Source organism: Scatophagus argus, chromosome 11 (assembly GCF_020382885.2).
Source record: "Scatophagus argus isolate fScaArg1 chromosome 11, fScaArg1.pri, whole genome shotgun sequence".
Taxonomy (NCBI): Eukaryota; Metazoa; Chordata; class Actinopteri; family Scatophagidae; genus Scatophagus; species Scatophagus argus.
In genome coordinates this window covers 6,256,237-6,276,281 of record NC_058503.1, presented here as the reverse complement: position 1 = coordinate 6,276,281, position 20,045 = coordinate 6,256,237, and the positions used below count along the sequence as shown (strand labels likewise).

The 20,045-nt window shown below is 40.1% G+C and overlaps 1 protein-coding gene across 3 annotated transcripts in view; it reads left to right on the top strand.

Moving 5' to 3' along the window:
* The window catches only part of znf385b (zinc finger protein 385B), a 47,509-nt gene continuing 27,464 nt past the window's right edge, over positions 1–20,045 (top strand). For 2 of the 3 annotated variants that reach the window (XM_046404782.1, XM_046404780.1), the window contains exons 1-5: positions 1–293; positions 6,964–7,032; positions 17,956–18,081; positions 18,193–18,336; positions 18,696–18,812. In XM_046404782.1, coding sequence (XP_046260738.1) covers positions 17,958–18,081; positions 18,193–18,336; positions 18,696–18,812 — 385 coding nt within the window. In that variant the 5' untranslated portion in view covers positions 1–293; positions 6,964–7,032; positions 17,956–17,957. The remainder of the gene's footprint in view (positions 294–6,963; positions 7,033–17,955; positions 18,082–18,192; positions 18,337–18,695; positions 18,813–20,045) is intronic. The other variant, XM_046404781.1, reaches the window with a different exon arrangement.

The window sequence follows — 20,045 nt, the reverse complement described above, 5'->3', positions numbered from 1 at the left end:
GTGACGCATGCGCAGTCCTCCCGCTGTGCTGTCGGTGCGGCGCAGAGAGCGCGGCTCTCCGCTGCTCAGACAGAGTTGATCAGTGTCCGGATGCCTGATGGATGGGTGACTGATGTCTGATCAGTCAAAGCCCACGCGGGCTCGCAGTAACGAGACACAGACTGGTTCAGTATTGATTACTGTTTATTGATCGGCAGCTGAAAGTGTGTGTGTGAGAGAGGAGTTCAGCGCTTCAAACACACAGGACTCTACTTTTCTTCATCCATCCATCACCTCCTCCTGCTCCTCCTCCGGTAAGTCACCTTCCTCCTCCTCCTCTTCTTCTTTTTTCTCATTTCCTTCTGTCTGTATCCATCCTTTTATTCCTTCTCCTCTTTCTTTTCTCTTGTCTCCGTTGGTTAAAGGTTCTGAAATGAACAGCAGAGGATTTAAATTACGAATGTAGCGGAGACTGTCCGTCCGTCCGTCCGCTGGCTTTCTGTGCGGATCACTTTCTGTCAGTTAGAAAAATTCGGAAAAGTCTGACTTTGACAGCTCTGGTTTCCTATCGGTGTATCTGTCATTTTGATAGTTTTATTATGCTTATTTTTCTTCATTCTAATTTGTACAATTTTGCAGAAATGTTTTGCCACTTTTACTTATTATTTCAGACAGACAGATGGCAGCTGCCAGCAGTGGAAGAGGTAGGCAACCCAGATCTTTTACTTAGGCTGAATAAAAGATGTAAAAATACAATAAATCCAGAACGAGCTGATCTTCTATGGAGAATATTAATCTATAAAGTCACTGGTAAGCAGCTTCACAGCTGTCAGGTGGAGTTAAAAGTGGACTGACAGTATTTCTTTCTGAATTTTAGTCAATTAAACCTCTTAAAATTGGATTTAAATAGTGGTGGAAGAATTGCTTATGTAAATGTCACAATAAAGTCTCAAGTAAATAGTATAGTGCACTAAAGTATCAAAAGTAAAAGTACTCATTCATCAGTTTAAGTGTTATATTATTGACGTGTGGTCAATTCAAGCTCACTAGTTGACTACTTTAAATAATGCTGGGTAGTTACAGACGTAATAATCCTTTTTTATGTGCCGACTACTACTACTACTTATTTCCCTCAGAAATGTAATGGAGGAAATACTTCAGTTAGTATGAGTACCTTAAAACTGTTCTAAAGTACAGTATTTAGTTAGTGTTCAGTCATACAGTCACTACCTGCTCATGGTGGACAGTAATCGCAATGATTTTAGTACTTAAGCACAGTGATGAAATGCAACAAAATATTATGGAAGCAAATTAGTCATTTGGGAAATGTGCTTGTTTGCTTTGTATAGAGGTTCATAGAGACTTCATTTTGAGGGGGATGAGGTAGTTGTGATGCAGACCCATGATCGTGTAAGCAGTAAGAGAGGTACAATTAGCATTTACTAAGCATGTTTATTTTTAATACTTAAGTACATTTTGTTGTTAATTCTTTGAATGCCGGACATCATGTGTAATTAAGTATTTTTACAATGTGGTATTGATACTGTTACTTAAGTAAATGATTGGAATTGTGCTTCCGTCGCAGCTCAGATCTCTTAGGTTCAGCATTCAGTACAAATGGAGTGAGAAATATTAAATTCTTATCACGTTCTTTCAGTTCATTCTCAGCACTTACACTACGTGTGTAAAGCTGCTATGATTTGTCATGAACTAAATAGTTGATTGACATAAAACGAGTCTGTTCCAGCTTCTCAAATGTTTGGTTCTGCTGCTTTTCATTGTCTCACATCATCTTAGTAAATTTAATATTATTTTGTTTTGTTTTGTTTTGGACTGTTGACCTTTAAAAAAGTCTATAGAAAATTTTTCATTTTTTATTTTTGTTTTTCATAATTTTCTCTTGTTCAATCAACTAAAAGATTAAATTGGTCAACTGAAATGATAATCAGAAGACATAGTGAAAATAATCATTAGTTACAACCTGTGCATTCAAATATTATTTGTGAACAGAGACAGTATAATCTTGTGTGTGTATTGAACATCATTATCATTGCTTCATTCTGAGATAATCTCTTATAACCTTACAAAGCCTACACACACACACACACACACACACGCACACACACACACACACACACACACGCACACACACACACACACACACCTGTCTCTCTGTTTCTGTCACAGAGATGTTGTTAATTTTCACATATGTGACAGTATGACAGGCTCTCTCTCTCTCTCTCTCTCTCTCTGTGTGTGTGTGTGTGTGTGTGTGTGTGTTGATCTGTCTGGTAATGACACCTGATCAGCTGAACCGTAGCACCCTCTGCAGCTTGGACAGAAACAGACCTGTTTTTTTTTCTTTTTCCTCCTCTCCTTTACTCTCTCATCCTCTCCTTTCCTTTCCTTACCTCCTTCCTTCCCTTCCCTTTCATCGTTCACCTTCATCCCTGCCTCCATTTTCTCACCTTTCCCTTTTTAGCCAAAAACTAACTTTGCCCCTAAAATGCCTCCTCTTCCCCCTCTCCCTCTCCCTCTCTCTTGAGTTCCTTACTGCCCCCTTTATTTCCTACTTCTACCTTTCCTTCTTTCACTGCTTATTTTCTTCCCCACCTCAATTTTTCTTACTTTTCCTTTGTGACCTGGAAACTGATTTCAGCGCTGCCATCTCTCCTGCCATCACATATTAAATGAGGAAGAACCCCATCCGTTTGTCCTTTAAATCTTTCCTTCCTTCCTTCCTTCTCAGTGTGTTTCCTCCTGTTGAACCTGTCGCTATTTGTTTGGATGTCTGGACCTTCAGTCTGTGTGTCCCAGGCCTCTGTGAGTCTAATTAACACCAGTCACCTTAATTAAAGCTTTAAGTCCTCAGTTTAAGACAGTCTGAAGAGGGGCAGGAACAAATTCACATTGAGCTCAACTTCCAATCAGAGGACAGAAGTAGAAACAGAGCTGAGACCATACTAACTAATAGTTAGACCATCCTAACCTGTTTCTAAACTGCATTAGCTAGTTGCTAGGCTGTACTAATAGTATACTGACCTGCTATTTGATTGTTTTAACATGCTCTTAGACCATTTTAACTCGCTGCTAAACCGCGCTCACTTGTTGTTAGATTGCACTGATCTGCTGTTAAACCATTCTTACCTGCCGCTGGACTATACTAACTTTAACCCACTGGTAGACTGTGCTAATGTGCTGCTGGACTGTATTAACTAGTTGTTAGGCTATACAAACTGGCTATATAGACTGCCTATTAGTTTGCATTGTCCGATACTAAAGGTAGATTTATCGTACTGTAACACACTCTCTCTCCTCCACACAGATCAATTTTAACTATTTATAGAACATGACAACATTACTAAACACTCCTTGTGTGAGTGCGCCAGGACTCCAGCCGTGGGCAGATTGAGGAGCAGCATGTTGTTACGTCAGGACAGATTAGTTTGGAAACCTGCAGAGAGTGGACACGTACACACACACACACGCACACACACATATAGACATGCATGGATTCAAGCGCAAGCAGTTGTTTCTGTACAAAAACCAATCTTGCTCTTTGAGTGTTGCATGTGAATCAGTGTGTGTGTGTGTGTGTGTGTATGGACTGACAGCAGGCAGGTGTAACAAGCTCATTGCAACAACTTTATTATCGTTCCATAAAAAGTTCAGAAATATGAACATGTTGCCATCAACATTTAATTAAGATCGGCGTTACATATAACATTTCATCACTTAAGGAAGAGATTACAATTTTTGGGAAAGACTTTTCCACTCTCTTTTGGGTCATTAGATAAGAAGAAATATGAAGCCAGGACCAGCAGCTGGTTAGCTTAGCTTAGCACAGAGACTGGTAACGGGGGAAGCTGTTACCATGGCTGTGTCTAAAGGTAAAAAAGTCCACAAACCAGCACCTCTAAAACTCACTAATTAACACTGAATATCTTGTTACAAAACCCAGCAGTCTAAAAACAACATGTTGTGAATAAAACACAGCAGAGAGACAGACTGGAGAGTGGTGTCACTTGGCAGGGAAGTAGGATTGCATATTGTCCAAAATGTTGAGCTATTTCTTTAAGAAAATCAAACAAAAACTTCTTCTGAAATCACTTTCTCTACTAAATCAATCTCAGGCTGATCACTGCTCACATTAACTTTGTGCTCGTTCAGTAGTTTTGATGTTGATGAAAAACCACACACTACTTGTGTTAAAAACGGTGTAACAACTATGTTTTCCTGCTTAGATGTATTCCTATCATTTTCATAGTATTACTGAGAGTATTACAGTATGTGGAGTACTGTGTGTTCATCATGTCTGTGTTTAGGTACTGCCTACTATACAGAGCGCTAACAAGTAGCCACCTCATTACTCCCATTCTGTCTGTTATGATTTATGGAGCTACCTGTCTGTGTGAGTGTGTGTGAGTGTGTGTGTGTGTGTGGGGCTGCACCTGTGCCCTGTATTGTCTCTGGAAATTTTAATTTATTTCCTGTCATGTGACAAATAGAAAGTGATAACATTAATGAAATGTGATTGGACGATTATTGTGAAAAACACAATTAGGGGCCTGAAGGTGATCTGACAGAGAGAGACATGAGGAGAGTGTGTAATGGAAAAGTTGACTATGCATATGTGAAGGAGAAAGTGTTTGTGTGTAAATAGGACAGCAGAGATGAAGTGTCTCTTTGTGAATTGTGTCTCTGAGGTATTACGCACGCACACACATACACATTATAGACTACACTTATGCACTGTGTCATCAGATAGAAGGCTGCAGCAAGTTGTGATGAGTTTTACCTTTGACAGACAGTCAGACAGACACCACGTCCACACTAATCCAGCTGAATCTGATGATAATAATGTGCGTACACAGTCATGTTTTCAAGCTGTTGTTATAAAGACCGCAGTCCACATTGAAACAATAGGAAAACAGCAAGATCTCTTCGTCTGCGTTCATCAACTTTAAGAAAAAGTTGGACAGTTTAGGACATACACTTATTCACTCCCTGGTGGGGAGTTACTGTATATTAGAAGATCTATCTTTTCATTTTCTTGGTCGGGAAAATTGCAATGTCTGTAAGAAAAAAGAATTTCCCCTCGGATAAATAAAGGAATTCTGATTCTGATATGTTTCCCTCTCTGTTATAGCTGTCATTTATATACACCTCATCTACAAGTATTCCTTTTAACCATGTCTCACTTTTGCTCAATATCATCATCAGTATTGTGCTTTAATACAGCTGAATTTGTGATTTTGCAATTCTCATTTACAGCGGAATGAACAGAACTACAATGATTTGATCCGTTCATGAATCTCACTTTTTAACTAGCTGAACAGTTAACTCCTGCTTGGCTGCACTGCTGCATTCATCAAGTCGATATTTTATGTTCATTAGGTTCTCTGACAGAATCAACAGAAACGCAAGTTAATGATGACAACTGTACTGCATTAATTAAATTTAAAAATGTTTTTTACATAGAAAGTAGAAAGTTAACGATAAATCTGTTATTCTGTGTGTTTTTTATGTCGACAAATCAAAACCACCACCAACAACGTACTAACAAGGTGTATGATCATCACTTAATACTTTCCGACTTCCTCATCATGTCTGTATTACTCAGCCAAGTGCCCACTGATGTCTGCATCAGGAATAAATATTTAAAACATGGAAACATGGCTGACAAATATATAATTTAATTTCTCTTTCCTACAACAGTTGTTTTAGATATTTAAACAGGAGGTGCATTCATCAGGGACTATTTCAGCACTGGATTTATACTATAGTGAGTATTTGTGACAGTAGGATGGTGTATGTGGGCTTCAAAGTAAACTGCAGTTTGTGTGTTCATGGTAATGAAGGAACGTGTCACCCAGTGCGACGTTGTGGCTCAACAATGAAGCTTGATGGCAGAGAGGAACAAGACACATGAGGCCTCAGATGCACAGGAAATGCTTATTATTTGGATCACTTCATTGTTGATTTTCATCTTTTCATGGAATTTTTCACCTCAAATACCTGTCCAGCAAATGATTCCCTCTATCCTTATACCCTTGATTTGAATCAGGAAAAATGCTGTCTCAATGTGAATGGAGGGTCAAAAAAAAAGTTAAGATTTTTTTTTTTTTTTAATTTTAGCTGGCCTAGAGTAGACATTCACAAACAGAAGGATAGCTTCTGTGTGTCAGCAGGAAAGTTACACAAACGTTAGTCACAGTATCATTTATGTGAAGGTGATGCTTGGTCCTTGTACAACTTTACTCTCTGCATCCTCTTCTCTGTAAACTTTAGCTTAAGTTTGTAGTCTAAAAATTCTTAATGAATTTCTCCTAACCTAACCCACCTGTCTACCAAGGTGTGTGTCTGTCTCATGTTTCTTCTTCCATTAGATGAGTGGAATAGCTGTTGAATGTTTGATGAGTCAGCATGTTGAGAAGGAAGTGATGTCATGGCCGTCTTCTCGTCTTTCGGACCAGGTTAATGTTTTCCGGCAGCAGCTTCAAGTTTTCAACTTCAGCTGTGAATACTACTGATACTCAAAATGATGGATAGTGTGCTTGTGTGGTACAGTAGTGTAGTTTGTATATATAAACAGTATGGACTAAACACTGGCAGCATTCAGACATCCGTCATGTTAGTCAGGGAAGTCATGAAACCTCTGCAGTGTATTTGTTTACCTGCTGATGACAGATGAAATAAAAACCAAACCAACTTTGTTTTTCCCTTTGACTGTATATAAAGATGGACAACATGAAAGCACCCTAAAAGTGAAGCCAAAGCCTCTTGATCACCCTGGTGACCTGCTCCAGTGGTTAAACCCCAGGTCATAACCCCCCCCCCCCCTCTTTGTTATCAGGGGGACTTTGACCAAACATGGTTTCTGTCATTTTAGGTAGTTCTCATCATGTCGATGTGTGCTGAAGAGTTCATGGGATGAATTTTGTTTGGCTGTGATATATGATATATTTATTGCTATTTTTATAGTTATCATTCTTGATGTGGATGGCCCGTTACCGTGGTTTGTGACCAGTACACCTCGAACACGTCATCAAGGTAAACAACTCCACCTCCTGCATGCTAACATGCTCGAAATTAACAACTAACATGTGTGTGTACCTGTAACATGTAACAGGTATGATGTGCACCGTGTTTATCATCTTTACCACCAGCATCCTAACACACCACTAATTATAAATGAGAGGCTTAATCAGGCTAATTTGGGCTTAGTGCTGGCATACTCGGATGTGTGCCGCCCTCAGGATATGGTCTGTCAGTGGCACAGATGTTGCTGTTAGATTTGGCTAGGTTTTGGGGAGTTGATTCGGGCTGAGAATCAACCACAAGGTTCAGTCACTTTCAAGATACATTTAATTACTGTTATTCAGCAGCAAGGTGGCATAACAAAACTGGGGTTATAGTTCCCTATGCAACACATGAACAAAGCATGTGGACTAATGAATAAATATAAATATTTCATGGAAGTAAACGTTTCAGATGGCTGTGTTCAGGAGTCGACTGGCTGTCAGTGTTTCTATCGTTTATCAAATCACTCTGAAAGTGATCCCAACGATGTCTGCTCTGTAGACTAGTGGTTCAGGAATGGATACTTTTGTATCTTTTGCTAGACAGCACAGAGTGAACAGGATGTTGCTGGAGGGGATATTGTTTTTTGGTATCCTTGGGCACTGTGCAGACACATCACCTCATCAATATCACGGATGCTTCGACTGGCACTAATGATGTTCTGGCCAGTTTCAATCGCCCACTGCAGAGCCATGCCAGTTTGAGATGTTTTCAGTCTAGATGTTTTTTATTGCTTCTGTAAACCTTAGCAAGAACCTTCTTAATTTTCCTTTAGAAGTTGTTTCTGAGCTTTCTTCACCAGACAGAAACCCTCTGAGTTTGTGGGAGGGTCTAATGTCCAGTTGCAGAGTACAGTGGTACTGAAGATCAGTGTTAAGTTTTCCAGTCTGCTTCATGGGGGAGATGGTGTTGAATCCTGAGCTGAAATCAGCAAATGGTATTCTGCTTTGGATGTTGTTATTTTCAAGGTGTGTAGACCTACTAGCTCTGAATGCAAACTGGTAAGGGTCCAGGCAGGCTAATAAAGCACTTTATGAGATTGAGGGTGAGTACCACAGAGCCATAGTTATTTAGACTAGACACTCCAGACATTTTTGGTACATGGATGATAGAAGTCTTGTAGAAGGTAGGTCCAGTTTCCTGTGAGATCGATGTACTATAAATGTCAGCAATAATCAGGGAAGTTAAAACCTGATCTAAAAAATCCATACGTACATATATACATCTACTGTGCCTGCTCGACCTGATGTGAGTAGTTGGGGTCTGTAGCCTATCCCAGCATGCATTGGACCAAATATGGCTTATCACAGGGATAAACAAGTCTACTTACTGTACGTGTTATTAACTGCCAGGGGATCGTTATTGTCAGACGCCAGCACTCCAGGTTTAGTTTGGTTTAAAGCTGTCAAAGCTGACCAGTCACAGTTCTTGTGGTCTCCATATGATATCTCTGTAGCCACTATAGCTCTGAAACATATTTCCATTTCTGAGAAGGCCCATGTCAGCTACAGCATAATGTGTTAACCATTAATCAGTGTGTAAGGGTATGATACCTGAGCCACTTCATTTACTGAATGGACACAGTCTTTGATTGTGTTATGTGTCTTGTGCACACTCACTCACCACAGTGACTCACACAGAGAGTCACAAGGAGGTCACAGGAGTTCAGTGTTTATTGAGGGACTCTTCAGCAGGGAGGGGCAAAGTCAGACGACTGTCAGTAGACATTCAGAAGATTGCAAGTAGTAATCTCTATTATTAGACCACAGATTATACCAACTGAGCCACAACACACACACACACATAAGCATGTATGTGTGCACACATATGCACACGCAGACACACTTATCTGTAGGTTATAATCCCAATCCCACAATCCCCTTTTGGGTCACCCAATCATGTCCCACCAAATCCTGCGCAGCCTGCTGGGTAACCTACATACGTGTGTGTGGGTGTGGGTGTGTTTGTGTGTGTGCGCGAGTGTGTTAATCCGTGGCAGTTCACGATAAAAGAACATCTGGTTTATCTCCGTGATTCTGAAGCTTCCTGTTCAGACAGGAGCCCGAATCAGTTTCAAATGTGCTCAGTGTTTTTGCACAATCAGGTGCAATTGTAACACCTCTGTTTACACCAGTCAGAAATGAGAAAGAACCATGAAACTCTAACTGAAACAACTGGGTTGCTGTAGTAACGACTAGTGACGTAACATGGATACTCAGCTGCTCTGCTATCTTTTTGTCACTCTGGATTTGACGTTGTGTATTGCATTGCAAGTGGTGCAAAAGACACTTTGAAATCCGATTTGTGTGCATTGTCTTCTTATTACTATCTTTACAGTTGATATCTATGAATTTAAACTCGCCTAGTTTTGATGACCATTCTGTTGTTTTGATATCTTTGTCAAATGTTTGTTTTGTTGTTTCTAACCAGCAGTAATCAGTAACTTTCAACAACACAGATCATTTTAAATCTACATTTTTATTGTAGATGAAACATTTTACTCACTAGCCGCATTGTTAGCTTAGCATAGAGAGTGAACACAGCTATCCTGCCTCTGTAACATAATAAAATGCACCTTTAAAGTAGCATTTTGTCTTGGCCAGACGCAGTGACTTCCTGGAGTCCGAACTAGTTGCCTGGCAACCTCTCAGTAATAACACCATTCCAATATGCAGAGAAATAGTCCACCACTCATAAAAACAGCAAATGTTGCTTTTATGCTTATACCTCCATGCCTGCATCACATTTTATCCCTTTTCTGTGAATGTGATATGTGAAGAACCCTGTGTCTTAATTTCAAATTTAGAGCAAATATCCACTTGGACCCAAGGGTGAACTGTTCTATGAGGCAGTATTTTTTATACTTAGGTTACAGTACCAATTAAACAAATTAGATATAATGTGCTGCTTAGTGAGCATTAGATGTGGATTTTCTTCCCTCTGGACATAGCAGGTCTAGCTGTTTGCTTTTGTTTCCAGTCTTCCTATCCTGAGATAAACTAACCAGCTCCTGGCTATAGCTTCATATCTACCATACAGAGATCTTCTCATCTCACCCAGAGCTTTTTTCACAGTTTTCACATTTGTCAGACTGTAAGGTGGTTCATTAGCTGAGCAGTGTGTCTGGGGACCGTGTCCCTCAGGTATGCATCGTTGTTAGTTGGATTTTGGATCGGGTTTGAGTGTGAAAGCTGAGTTTCACCTTGAACAGTAAGTGTCAGGTCCTGATGGAGCAGCTATTTAAAAACAGAACAGAAGTCACACTGTCCTAAAGTGAAGTTGGACAGACAGAACAACCTCTCTCCTCTCTCTCTAATCTCTCCCTCCCTCCCTCTCTCTCTCTCCTCTCTCCCTCTCTCTTTCTCTCCTCTTTCTCTCCCTCTCCCTCCCCCTCTCTCTCCCTCTCTCTCTCTATCTCATCTCTCCCTCTCTCTCTCTCCTCTCTCCCTCTCTTCTCTCCCTCTCTCTCTCCTCTTTCTCTCCCTCTCCCTCTCTTTTCTCTCTCTCTTCTCCCTCTCTTCTCTTCCTCTCCCTCTCTCTCTTCTCTCTCTCTCTCCCCCTCTCTCTGTCCTCTCTCCCTCTCTTCTCTCTCTCTCCCTCTCTCTCTCTCCTCTCTTCCTCTGTCTCTCCCTCTCCCTCCCTCCTCTCTCTCCCTCTCTCTTTCTCCTCTCTCTCTTGCTCTCCCTGCATCTCTAATCCGTGCTGCAGTATTTAAACCATACAACATGTTGTCAGTCATATACATGACACACCTCTATATCAGAAGATCCACTGTCAAAACATATCTAAAAAATGTCTGTTTTCTTGTTTATAAGACATATTTTCCATAAATGATTGCTGTCCATGCTAACCTCTGTGTCAGATACTTTGAGTTTCATGTTACTGCCTCACAGTAAAAACCACCCCATGTTTCACCCTGTGAATCCAGCTCTGACACTGTGGGAGAGTAAACAGTGAGGTTGATATGAAAGTGACCAAATTACAATGTTGACTCTGTGGGATTTAGAGCTACACCTCTATATTGGCTTATATCCTTTTATTTTATCAGCTAATAAGTAACAAGAACTGCCAAACTAGGTAAGTGAGTTCACTGAGAAACATGTTTCCAGTACAGAAGTTGTCCACCAGTCTCTCAGCAGTAAAATGTCCCATTTTTTATGCCTTCTCATCACAGTATATATTTGGTTTAAAATCTAAGAGATCAGCATATAGATTATTAAAGTTATGTGTTTACATGTATTTACTCCATCTCAGGCTGGTATTATTTGACTAATAATAATAACCACAACTGTTCAAGACAAACATTTGGGTAGGAAACATCTTTTATACCTGAACGAGCCAATCCCTTAGCATTTTTTATGATTCGTTCACAATTTAAGATTAAATACACATGTATTCATTTCCATTTAACATATAATGTTAGATTTGCAGCTGGTGTTGCCTTGTTGTTGCCACATTTAATTTGTCCAGCCTCCACTAACACATTGTAGAGTATTATTACAGTTAATGCAGTTTCTATAGCGACCACCCCTTATGGTGTCTCATCAGATCATCTGACCAATCACTGAACAGAAAGTGATTGCACTGGTGTTACCATTTGATACACCCGTGGTTCCTCGCCTGCTGCCCTCTCTGAGACATGTTTAAGTCTTTGAAACATCTTTAATGTTGGCGAACTTCAGGGTGAGTTGCTTGAGGAGGGATGAAGCATAATTAGCTAAATGGAAAGCAACTTAGAGTGTCTTCAGGTTACGGCCTCCTGCAGATCTTCAGGTTCACAACAGTCTGAAGGTGAATGAATGTGATCTAATCAGACTGTTGTTGTTAGAGTCACTGTGAAGCTTGTAAAAAAAAGTGTGTGTGTATGTGGATATATGGCTTTATTTCCTCTTGATATAGTAGCTCTGTGATTAAAAAATTCACAATACAACTGAAAGAAATTGTTTTGTTGGAAGGAAATGTGAGTTGTTTGGTACTTGTGACAAGAAAATGCCAGAAAAGCCAGAAAATGAAACTTGTGTAAAGGTTTTTGCCCCGAATTCAGTCTGTCAGCAAGTTCTTCCTCCCAGTAAGTTTAATAAATCTGGTGTTAAGTTCGTGTTTGCAGGTCAGAGCTGCTGCAGTTTAGGTTTCGAGGTTAGAAATGAAATGGTATTATGAGATTTGAACTTGTGGAGCCTGTTGGAGGTCACACACGGCCTGAGAGGAAGCTTTGCCTGAGTGGATGTCTTTGAAAGGAAACAAAGCAGTCAGAGAAAGTCAAGGTTTGATTTTATGTGACCTGAATTTCTTGGTTCTCAACAGGATTACTGTGTTGGAAAAATGGCAATGATTGGTCACATTAGATTTGTTTTCTTAAATATACCAGTATGTAACAAAGGAATTGTGAGGCAGTGGTTTGAGTTTTCACCAGTTTCTTCTGATCATAGGACCTCAGAGTCCTGCAGGGACGAACATACAAACATCAAACTGTATCTACTAGTTTGTTTCAGCATCTCTGCTGCTGCTGGCCACTGCTCTGTTTACTGTGTGTGTGTGTGTGTGTGTGTGTGTGTGTGTGTGTGTGTGTCTTTGACCATTGCCATTACCAGCTACTGACCTCAGGGCGAGAGGCAGCCACTCTAAGACCTCTCTCTCTGTCTTTTCACATCTCCATTAGTTCCTTTATCCTGCCATCCCCTCAGGTTACTGTATGTGTGTGTGTGTGTGTGTGTGCGCGCACATGTAACACTGTGCAGTCTCTCTCGGGGAACAGGGACATACATTTGTGGCCTCCTCAATATCTACTTGTCTTTATCCTTTACTCTAGCACTATTCAGAGTTTTTGACCAATCAGATGAGTCCCTCATTTGTCCACTTGCTGACATAAAAACTGTGCAAGCACCAAAAGATAAGATTAGATATTGGATGGTGTAAACTTTGTATCTCCAGGGCCAGCGTTTCCCCATCCTCTCTAGCTTGAAAACATTCTTCAGACCTGAACGAAAGCTTTCATACTCCACTGAACAATGACACACATTGCAGTCAGCCATTAATTCTTGTAAAGCTGACATACATTTTGGACATAAAAGGTCTTCACCTGACAACAGTCAGATAGTATTATTGGTACATCTTAGTAAGTGGTTAAATTGAATTTTTTTTCTTTGAAAATAAATCATCAGTTACCAAAAATGCAAGATGTAATTTAACATTTTTGATTTTGCATAGCCTGTCTGTCTACCTTCAGGTGTGACATTTGGTGTAGGATACATCTTATTTGCATATACAGTAGCCTTTCAAAACATTTAATCGTTTGACATATTGGTGCTCCCATTCTTGATCTCTCATCTCATCAAGATCAAAACTTCTTTTGCAAGAGGCCTCAGTAGAGAAGAGAGAAGGAAAAACAGACATAGGCAGACAAAAATAAGAGGAAAATGCGTACACCAAACATAACCTGACAAACACCCACACAAAATCTCTCTGTAGTTCAGCCCATTTAGGCAATCTGTCCAAGTTTGGTATTAATTTGAGTTAAACAGTGCTGTGGCCTGGTCTACATGGTTTTAAATATGAGGAGAGGTGTGATAGACTGACTAAAATGTTTTAGGAAATTTGGATACAGAATACAGAATATGTGCATAGTAAAGTACAGACATGATGGTTGTTGTACAGTTATTTTCCTGTCCTCATCACAGAAGAAATTCATTTTTATCCTTAGTTTCCTTGCCAGTTGCTCTACATGATATTTAAAAGTGAGAGTACCATCTAACCACATTCCAAGGTATTCATAAGACTGGACAGTTTCAGTAATGTTAATCGTGTCGACAGCAGGGGGGGTATCAACTAGAACTGCAGGCTCTTGGGAATACAACACATCTTTTTTGTCAACATTGAGACTATGCAAATATGTATGAGTGTTATAATCTTCACACAGATCGAGTTTAAGAGAATACATATTAGACTGCGTTATTTCCATGAAAATCAAAAAGTCTTGGTTGGAGTGGTAAAATCATTTATGTAGAGATTAAATAGTGAAGGAACTATTTCATTTTATATTCCAACTGTCTTCCGGTGCCGACGTGAGTGGCAGCCTCTCCAGTAGCTCCGTCCGTTTTTCCCCAAATAATGTGTGTTTTCGTTTTTAAGTCATGTTTTGGGTAGTAATCTGTTTACATCTGTTTACACTGTAGTTTTTAGTCCCTTGTTTTAATACACACAGTCAATCTGGTCGACCTGCTTTCTTTCCACTTTACTATACTTATGTAACACACGTAACATATGTTAGTTTATTTAGCATATGTTTAGTCTATTTATGATCAGTATAGTTTTATTATCTAAATCTCTCCTACTAACAGTTAGACCTTGTTTGTTTACTTTTTGTCTAACCTACACTGCTGTAATGTGCTAATGGATGCTTGAATTTCCCTCGGGATCAATTAAGTATCTATCTATCTATCTATCTATCTATCTATCTATCTATCTATCTATCTATCTATCTATCTATCTATCTATCTATCTATCTATCTATCTATCTATCTATCTATCTACCTACCTACCTACCTACCTACCTACCTACCTACCTACCTATCTACCTATCTATCTACCTATCTATCCAGAGAGAGGTTGTTTTAAGGCCATCGGCACAGAACACCTGTGTTGTCTCAGATAAATATGAAACCAGTTCTGAGCAAAAGCATTCAGCCTGAGACATCAGACTTTAAAATGCAGTTGTCAACAGTGTCAGAAGCACGGTGCTGTTTCTTCACCAGTGAACGTCTAATGTTTTATTTCACGATGTATTGACACTGAAGACATGGAGATGAGACCGACACTCGCTCTGTTGAGTCTCTTTGAAGTCTTTGAAGGTGGGAGCATTTACTTCTTCAGCTTGCTGTGAAGCACTGACCTGCTTTGATCAGACGCTGAAGAAAATATTTCTGTTTTTTCTCTTCAGTCAGGGATCTCATTGTTGTGTGTGTGTGTGTGTGTGTGTGTGTGTGTGTATGGGGGATTATAACCCACAGCTGGCCTCTCTGATTACTGACTGCCTGGTCAGCTTGGATTAGACTCACACACATACACACATAACAAAAGAAAAGGTAAATACACATATTTCATTTCACTGTGATGCTGAATACTCAGTTCACTGGCTTGCTTTCTCTTTGTCTGCATCTTACCATATGTATGTATGTGTGTGCACGCATGTGTGTATTTACCTGTGTGTGTGTGTGTGTGTGTGTGTGTGTGTACTGTGTAATTCCCAGCTCAATAGAGCAGATATATTTAATCCTTCCTTCACTAAAGCTGATGTCAGCATCAGCTGGCTCTGTGTGTGTGTGTGTGTGTGTGTGTGTGTGTGTGCGCGCGTGTGTGCGTGCATTTTACAGCTAATTCATCACAGTGGCAGATTAACCAGCTGTCTGCAGAACATAAAATCGACTTCTAACAACCAGCTGGAAGGGAGAGAGAGAGAGAGAGAGGGAGCGATGAGAGAACAGAGAGAAAGAAAGAGAGAAAGGAACATGCTATAGGCTTATCTTGGGACCATCAGTTACAAATGTTTCACCTTCACTTGACATATCCAGTATTTCCCTTATTTTACGCTCGTTAGATAGAAACATGATACCCCTCCATGTGCTGTGCAGCTCACTCATTTTGTCTAGACAGGTTAAGTTAAAAAAAAAGTTGGTATATCAGTATGTATTTAACATTTCACTTTTTGGCAGCATTTTAGTAACACCATTCCCCACAAGACCACTATAGGTGAAACACCTGGTGGAAAACCATCACCAGAGATGTAGTTTTATTTTGTTTATCTCTGTTAAGAGATGAGGGTCACATTCTACTGTAATAGCAAGTGACCAATTCTCATTTATGAAGAGTTTGGAAAGTATAGACCCCAGGAATGTTTCACTTCTTTCAGTTAGGCAGATGAGAGATTGTGTTGAAAAAGATTGTGGAGCAGAAGCTAGACAGGAAGTGATGTCGGGACAGGTGTGTGTGTGTGTGTGTGTGTGTGTGTGTGTGGGTATGGGTGTTTTACATCTTTCTTTAAACAGTCCTCGCATGGAAACACAGGACTCTCCCGAATCATGTAACAGCCTCATATGCTGTGAGACTTCAACTCTGTCCGTTCGTTTGGCTGTTCGGACAGTTCTAATACCCATGAGTCTATGGAACAGAAACCTGTCAGAGGTGTGAGTCACAGCAAATTCAAATTCTCTACGCCATAATCCTTATCTTCCACATGCCATTAGCAATGCACCTAACAGGATTTTAGATGCACATTTGAAGTCATTATTATCAAATTAACATCTAACCTTTGACTTTTTGTCAGAGAATCAGATATTTCCCAGTACAGTTGTTTATCTCAAATCTTCATTCAACCAGGAGAATTTCCATCCGATTGAAACCACAGTGTCCTAACTGTCAGCCGTGTAACGTTGCCTGTGGGAAAAATTAACGGGACTGTTAATCCTGGAGCTGGATGAAACAACTCTTCTCATTCTACAACTGAATGAAGATGACTCCTGGTCCAGCTTCTGTATTAATGTTGACAATGAAATAGTGACCTTGATTTTCTCTTCAGTACCAGCGTTAATTATCATTAAGTGACAATTCCCTCTGTGTCATGTCAATGGTGTGCCCTTCTTAATGAGCTGATCCAAATCCCCAAAATGAATTTATGTAGCGTGTGTACAGTAGTAATATATGCAGGTCATGGCAATAAAGCCAACTGAATATGAAAAAAACTCTGTGTGTGTGTGTGTGTGTGTGTGTCCTATCAGAGGTCATGTGACTTGGCAGAGCTGTCAGGACAACAGATGGACACAGTCATGGACTGACCTACACACACACACACACACACACACACACAGTACACTGGATTCACAAACACATATGTCATCCTTCCTCTCTCCTCTTACTCATTACTTCATCACTCTCCCTGTGAGCGTTTGGCCCTCCACACTCTGCATCCGTTGTCATTCAGGCCTCATTCCTGTCCGCCAGTCTGTCTGTCCACCTGTCTGTCTCCTTTTAGGTCACTAAAGTATTACCATTACATTGGCTCTGTGTTGCTGCTGTGTTTGATAACCATTGTTTTACACCTGGAGTGATTTTAGTGTTGTACCACAGTGTTTCTCAGTGTTTATTTGGTGATGTCTTGGAGCCAATAAAAAATGGATCTCTGCTATCAACAAATGTTTTGTGTTTTAGACTTTGCATAGCATGTCGATTTGAATGATTTGTTATTAGTTGCTGATGAGAGTACATCATCACTCTGAAGGCCTGGTCACAACAGAAAGTGGCACAGTGAAATACACCTGTGTGTCTTATTATGCAATAATTGGTTGTAGAAGAGTTTGGTGATAGTTTTCTTACTACAAGGATGGTCAGTGAGTTACTGCAGCTGACAAGCTAGCCACTAACACTCCAGCCATCTGGTAACATGCAAGCAATGATCAGTCACAATTAAAACACCGTGCTTCTCTCAGCTGGCATTTTCTTCTCTGGATTATACTTAATTTCTGTCATTTGTTATTCAAATGTTATTAAACAACCATTCCTCCCCATGTGGGCACCCAAAAGCAGAGGTTGGTGTATGAACAGATAATGAATAGTTAAAAGATAATTTAATAATATTAATTATGTTCTCACAGGAGAAGTTATAATTGTTGTCATTCATGCTACTTAAAGTATCCATATTGCAAAATAAAATTACTTTGTGTTATAGACCATTTATTAAATATTTGTATAGTGTTTCTAAATTCTAAATAGTGGGGTTGAAAGAACATATCACTCATTTCTCCTTATCTTACATTACGTGTTGGCATCTTGTGTTCTGTAGTGTATATGTCAAAGATGCACAATGTCAAAAACTGACATTTATGTCTGCTTTTTTTTCCTCAGGGATGAAGACCCCACTAAGCCCCTCTCAGCTCCTGGAGAGTGGGCAGATCTTTGCCTTGGGAGGGATGTGTCAAGAACTGACGGACAGGCCCACACCTACAACCATCCAGCAGACCCCATCTCAAGGTGATAGACGTAGATGTTCCAGCATCAACGTTCTGTTTTATCTCCTTCTTTTCCCACCAGTCCTTGTATGTGTCTCTTACAGTCTGACTCATTCCTGTTGTTTTCTTCCAGGTCAGAGTGGGGCCTACTCGCTCTGTGAGGTGTGTAACCTGCAGCTGACCTCTGCTGGTCAGGCCCAGCTGCACTACAATGGCAGGTCTCACCTTCGAAGAGTGAGACAGCTCCAGGCTGGAGAGACAGGACAACAGGCAGCAGGTATATTACAAGCACCATTGTCATGTGATCATAGTAGGAGTACCTGCATCTGAGTGTCTGAATAGTTTGAAACAATCATCTTATGATGCAATGGTGAACTATAATAAACTAAAAAGATATAACTCACTAAGTGATATGTAGGCAGTGCCTTTGTTCTTCTAAAAAATGACATGCACAGATACAGACAATTGGCTCTGTGAGAAAGAGAATGTTCTTAATAAATAATGTTTGGAAAAACTACACTTGGATCTGACCTGAGCCTGAAATTTTATCTTAATCTTTATTGCATGTGATGCTTTGTCGGATTAGATAGCAGAAGTAGCAATAGCAGTTTAAATTGATGTCTTTGATTCCAACAGGGGCTCAGTCTAGGTCTGTTCCTCAGGCCACAGGGCTTAGTTCCTCCCAGCCTGCAGGACTAACTCCAATCCCAGGCCCCAGTTCAGGCCTCAGCACTCCATCGAGCACGACTGCTGGTAGGACATTTCTTTGACTCCTCCTGGTGTCCTGTGCTGACAATGATATGTATTGCCTTGTGGTTACTGTTAAAGGTTACACTTTGAGAGATCACAAAGGTGTTGACTGACATGCATGTACATTCTGTAACCGCATGACAGGAAATCATTAGTCGGTGGTCTGTGCTCCTGATCCAAACAACACAGCAGAAAAATATGCAAGTTGTCATGGTAAACAGTGGAACATTAAAAGCTAAACACGATATTCATTTGTAAAGACTGACTGTCTATCTGCTGACTGAAAGTCACTTTGGCTCATCCACCATCAACAGCTGCTGCCCCCTGGGACGGGTCGGACTTTGTATGTGTGAGCTGGATCTCAGATTGACCCCTGAAAAGATAAAGTGACCCTGCATTAACGCAGATTGTCACTACATTTTTATACTCTGTGTGGGTATTCTTAGCTCCACCCAAACACCTGTCAGTCATGATGATGAGCTTGCTCTTGGGGTAACAATGTCTGTCTGTCTGTCCATCGGCCCGCCCGCCTGTCAGCTGATAAGAATTTTGTAATGACTTTCATGGTTCCCAGATTATGGATCCTCGTGACTTTGGCTATTAAGTGACTTTTCCTTCAACTTTATAGATTAGCAGTTGTACATGATACTTCTCATCAACTGCTGGATGGATTCATGGATGACAGAGTGAACTGTAATAACTTTGGTGTTACCTTTAGTTCTCATTCGACACCAGCTTCTCTTTTCATCAAATATGTGTTTGACTTTGACTTTTGTCAGGCACAAAATCACAGAACATAGTGGCTGACACGCAAGACTGACAGACGGCTGTCAGCACTCTGATGTCATAGTTAATGTATGATTTTGAATATAATTTGATAATGTTGATGATTTAAAAAGATGTTTAAATATTTATAAACCACATTGTATATGGACTTTTCATATGATGTTTCCTAAAATAAGACCTGCCACATCCGAATCTCGGATTACCAGCATTTTAATGTGTAATGTTTGTAATGTTTACTTAAAAGGAATGGTGTGAAAAGGTTTAACAGTACTACATTGCCTTAGTGGCAGTTCATGATAGCCTATAGCTATAGACTATCAAGAGAAAAAAAAGTCCAGTTGTTTCCCTCTGCTTCATTTCTTTATTCTAAGCTGTGCACCTAAGCTTTAAAAAACAGATCTCCAGTCAGATTTTCAGCCAACAAATGTATTGGTTTGTGTTCAGTGACTT